At 33.8% G+C, this 4,736-nt stretch overlaps 1 protein-coding gene across 1 annotated transcript in view; it reads left to right on the forward strand.

The window, feature by feature from the left end:
* The first annotated feature begins 750 nt into the window (after positions 1 to 750).
* Positions 751 to 4,736, forward strand: part of LOC111692154 — a 7,502-nt gene continuing 3,516 nt past the window's right edge. Inside the window, exon 1 of the mRNA XM_023455929.1 lies at positions 751 to 1,605. Within this exon, the coding sequence (XP_023311697.1) occupies positions 751 to 1,605 (855 nt within the window). The remainder of the gene's footprint in view (positions 1,606 to 4,736) is intronic.

Raw genomic sequence — 4,736 nt, forward strand, 5'->3', positions numbered from 1 at the left:
AATTAATGGAAAAATGATTGCTCTTTCAGGTTTTGAATCAAGTTTCATGTTAGACATACAGGGTAAAAAGTTATTAACTAAATTTTCGGTAAAATTGGTCGTAAGTGGCGCCCTCTACGAGCAATGCTGAAATTACAGCACGCATCTTATTCTCCGCCTAAAAAAATATAGTTTCACAAATTTCCAAATTCCTAACCTACATATTTTCAGAATAATCGCAAAAAACGATTTAAAATTTTAACTTTCAACACCCTGTATTTCCGAAACTATCAATTTTCGGATAAGGCATGTTTGCGCCAATGGTCACCATTTCACGTGTAGTATCTTCAGCTTTCGATTTTCCTATTGTTAATGAATCACCCTGTATATTAAACTACAGTTAAATACTATTAGACACTTAGTCGTAAATAGAGACATTCTATTTTTTCAAACTGTACCCAGATACATCTGAAAATGTCCAAGCAGTCTTCTGTTTCAATTTGCTAATGCTCTTATGTTTTTATTATTGGACGTGTAGAATTGTCCTAAATTTTTTGTACGAAAGGTACATGAAATTTTTGATGTGCATTAAGCTGATCAGCTAATGTATTTCAAAGCACGGACGACTTAATTTCCAGTAAAGTGTTTTCCATTAGGAGAATTACACCTTTCGATCATCAAGTTGGATGCATCAAAATGCACTTAACCTAATGGCAACACTGATGTATGTATAATGTGTTTTGATATTACAGACCACTTTCAGTAGACAAAATGACTTCTATGGTGGCACAAATGCCCACTCCATTCATCTTAAGATTGACCCATTTTATATCTGTGTTTGGCATAACGCCATGGTACAACTTCGAGCAACATAAACTGGTGCGTCCGATGATGTTCAAGTTTTACTCCAGCTTTTTGGTTCTTTTACTGGCATCCTCGACCATAGGATTGGTCTGGTTACGATATCGCCTGATTTTTAACTGTGAATTTTCATTGAATACAGCTATTGACATTTTCCTTGACTTAGAGTCGCTAGTCACGGTGTCCCTACCAATTGTAGTGACGTTCTGGGATCCGCACGCGTGGGTGAAGCTGTACAAGGCTTACAGTCGAGTAGATGCTTCTACAGAGACTGTATCATACGCAGGAAATAGCGCGTTTATGCTGAGATACGCTGCGCCTGTATTTGTTCTAGGAAATGTTTATTTGTTTTCTATGCACCACATCAATGATCTTATCTTGAAGTATATAAGTGACTTTAGCGTCTACTACTTTTCAACTTTCGTGCTGAATTATTACGAGTTTCTAATAGCGTTTACCATCATCGGCGTGTCGGCACTTATTAAATCGAAATACCAGTGTATAAACGAACTACTTGTTGCCCGTAATTCCAACGGTGACTTTATAAAAACCGCGAAGGAAGTCAGAATATTATGGTTGAGAATGGAAGACATCGTTCAAGATTTCAATAGACTGTTCGGCTGGCCGTTGTTGCTACTGTTCTTTGATTTTTTTCTGGATATATTAACCGCTTTGATTTGCGCTACCTTTGCGACGGACAACAGCGTTTATCGAATGGAAGGCGGTGCCGCTGTTGCCAATGCCTTCTATCTGTTCCAATCTGCGGTAAGTCTAACGGTTCTTCTTCTAACAATAAATCCATACTTCATTGCCTCTGCTGCTAATATTGTACTTAAATTTGATTTGATTGTAATTTGATACAGGGTGTTTGTACTTGTACAAACTTTAGGGTGTCCNCTTAAATGTTTTACACTTATTTAGTTACACCCTGTATATACCAGAGATACAGATCCGTAAATCGCTAATTTCGACGTATATCTAGTCTAAATGGTGGTATCATTAGCAGTATCAAAAATGTAAAAAAAGAATGTCTCGAGATACACGATGTTATACAGTGTTTCAATACTTACATTGTGTGGTTGGGTTCTGCTACCGCTTTTGTCTTATCCTATGGTACAAGGGCTATCATTCTTTTCTCTTGCAGTAAATAAAAATTTGTTCAATACAACCACGAAGAGAATTTTTGTGAACGTTGGATACTTGCTGATATGGTATATATGGAATATAATGGAAAGCAGAATAATTATTATTAAGGAAATATCTAATTTCAAACGAGCATAATACAAAACATTAGTTGTGCTATAGTGCGACTTACCTTTGGCTTTCAATCAGTGTTTGGTTCGTCTCAATCGGTCTTCATCCGTTTGAAAGTTATGATCAGAAATATTGAGATTTATTTTCAAGTTTCAATTAGTCGAAATTAACTTTTCTCATAATGCTCAAGTGGGATTGTGTAACTTTTGAGAAGTATAATAGAAAAAATGGATGCTGTCACTTATAAAATAATATTAATTGTGTATGTACATATACAGGGTGACACCTAACAAATGTTACATACTTCAAGGGTATAATCTAGAACCAAAATGATGTCGATTTAACCAAACTTGCTTAAACGAAAAATGTCGCAAAAAATGTTCCTGACATATACCACTATCATGTCTTTCATTTCATAATTCGTAATTTCATTTTGACGAGGCATTTTCAGAAACAAACTCTTGCAAAATACAAACCTGACAGTGACTTACCGAAATTATCATGTTACGGATACACATTCATTTCCAAAATATAGGTATGGGGTAGATGTTAATAAATATTTTTTGTAATATCTTCATAATCGAGCATAATTTCTACTTTTGATAGGTATACATTTTTTGTATTGAATAAAATTCTCTACCTATTTCTGGTAGTTGAGTTGAAAATTTAAACATACAAAAAATTACAGAAGAATATTTACAAAGGGTAGTAGTAACGTTCTGTATGGTTAAACCTAATAGGAACATAATCACTGCCTACTTCATGAAGACAAACTAAGCGACAGCAAATTTTGCTCAAATCGGTTAACTGATTCTAAGTCGAAATTGCCATTAAACATTAACAGAATTATTCAGATGGAATATTGCCCAGTGGGTTAGATTAGTAATGAATTAAAAATAGAAATAATTATTGGTAAAATATTATTGATGACTGTATATATTTTACGAAACATAAATAGGCCACTGGTCATTACCAATAGTGGAGAATTACCTAATTGTCAGTACAGCGCGTTTTTGATTAATAGAACAAATTCATTTAAAATTCAGGGAATTCCTCGGAAAATGCTCGGACACATCGATTAGGATTTTTTTGTTGCGGATTTTTTGACATAAGAAAATTATATACAGGATGTCTCAAGAAGAACATATGCAGTCGTCACTGATTTTTTTAAATGGAACACCCTGTATATTATGCCACTTTTGAATTGTACGGTAAATTCTAAACACTTTTTGTTTGTATAAAATAACATATCTATAAAATCAGCGGTTTTCGTAATAATGACGTTTGAAATGTGATAAATGGAAAAAAATTTATATTGAAACATAAATTAAACATTATTTTAAATAACAATACATATTTGTAGTCGAAGGATCGTTTCCCGTTGAACGTTTTCAATTACCTCTGCTGGAATAAGTCTTATTTCCTGGCGTATTCTCTGGTCTATTCATAAAAAGAAATCTAAAGGGGTCAAATTAGATAACTATTGGTGGCCACTCAATAGGACCTCTGCGTCCAATCCATTTATTAAGTCAAGAAATGATCGAACAGAAATTGCAAAATTAGGAGGTGCCCCATCGTGTTGGAACCATATGTCATTATGAGGAATATTTGGATCTTGTGGATTAGGAAACACAACAGCTAAAGCGGGGATGTGTCCAAACTGAAGAAAGTCTAAGTAGCGTTCTCCATTTAAATTTTCTTCAAAAAAATAAGGTCCATAAATTCGGTTTTCGACAATACTTGCCCAAACCTTTATTTTTTGACGATGCCGTGTGTTACAGACTTATGTCCAATGAGGATTTTCAGTTGCCCAGTACCTGCAGTTTTGTCTGTTAATGCGACCATTAAAAACCAAAGTAACCTCATCAAAAAAAATAATCTTTCGGGTGAAAATTAAGTTTTGATTATTTGCTCACAAAACTGCGTTCAAAATCGTCTTTTAATAGTTCATGTAGGTATCATAATTATATTTGTTACATATTAAAGATTATGGTATGTTACACAAAAAGTGACATCCTGCATACAATTCAATGTCAAAAAATCCACAATTAAAAATACTAATCAACGTGTCCACAAAATAATTACCTGAATTTTAAACGAATTTGTTCCTTTCATCATGAACGCAGTGTACAGGGTGATTCATTAACAATGGGAAAGTCGAAAGCTGAAGATACTACACATGAAATGGTGACAATTGGCGCAAACATGCCTTATCCGAAAGTTAATAGTTTTGGAAATACAGGGTGTTGAAAGTTAAAATTTTAAATCGTTTTTTTGCGATTATTCTGAAAATATGTAGGTTAGGAACTTGAAAATTTGTGAAACTATATTTTTTTAGGCGGCGAATAAGATGCGTGTTGTAATTTCAGCATTGCTCGTAGAGGGCGCCACTTACGACCAATTTTACCGAAAATTTAGTTAATAACTTTTTACCCTGTATGTCTAACATGAAACTTGATTCAAAACCTGAAAGAGCAATAATTTTTCCATTAATTATGTACTCTTGTTTCATTTCGGTATCTCGATCCGTTTTCGAGAAAAATCGATTTAACGAACACTATGTTTTGATAATACGAGAAATTAAAAGCGAAACAAACCAAGTGTTTCTTCGTGTTATTACAACAATTAACAATAAAACAAAT

This window comes from Anoplophora glabripennis, unplaced genomic scaffold (assembly GCF_000390285.2).
Source record: "Anoplophora glabripennis isolate ALB-LARVAE unplaced genomic scaffold, Agla_2.0 scaffold1003, whole genome shotgun sequence".
Lineage (NCBI taxonomy): Eukaryota > Metazoa > Arthropoda > Insecta > Coleoptera > Cerambycidae > Anoplophora > Anoplophora glabripennis.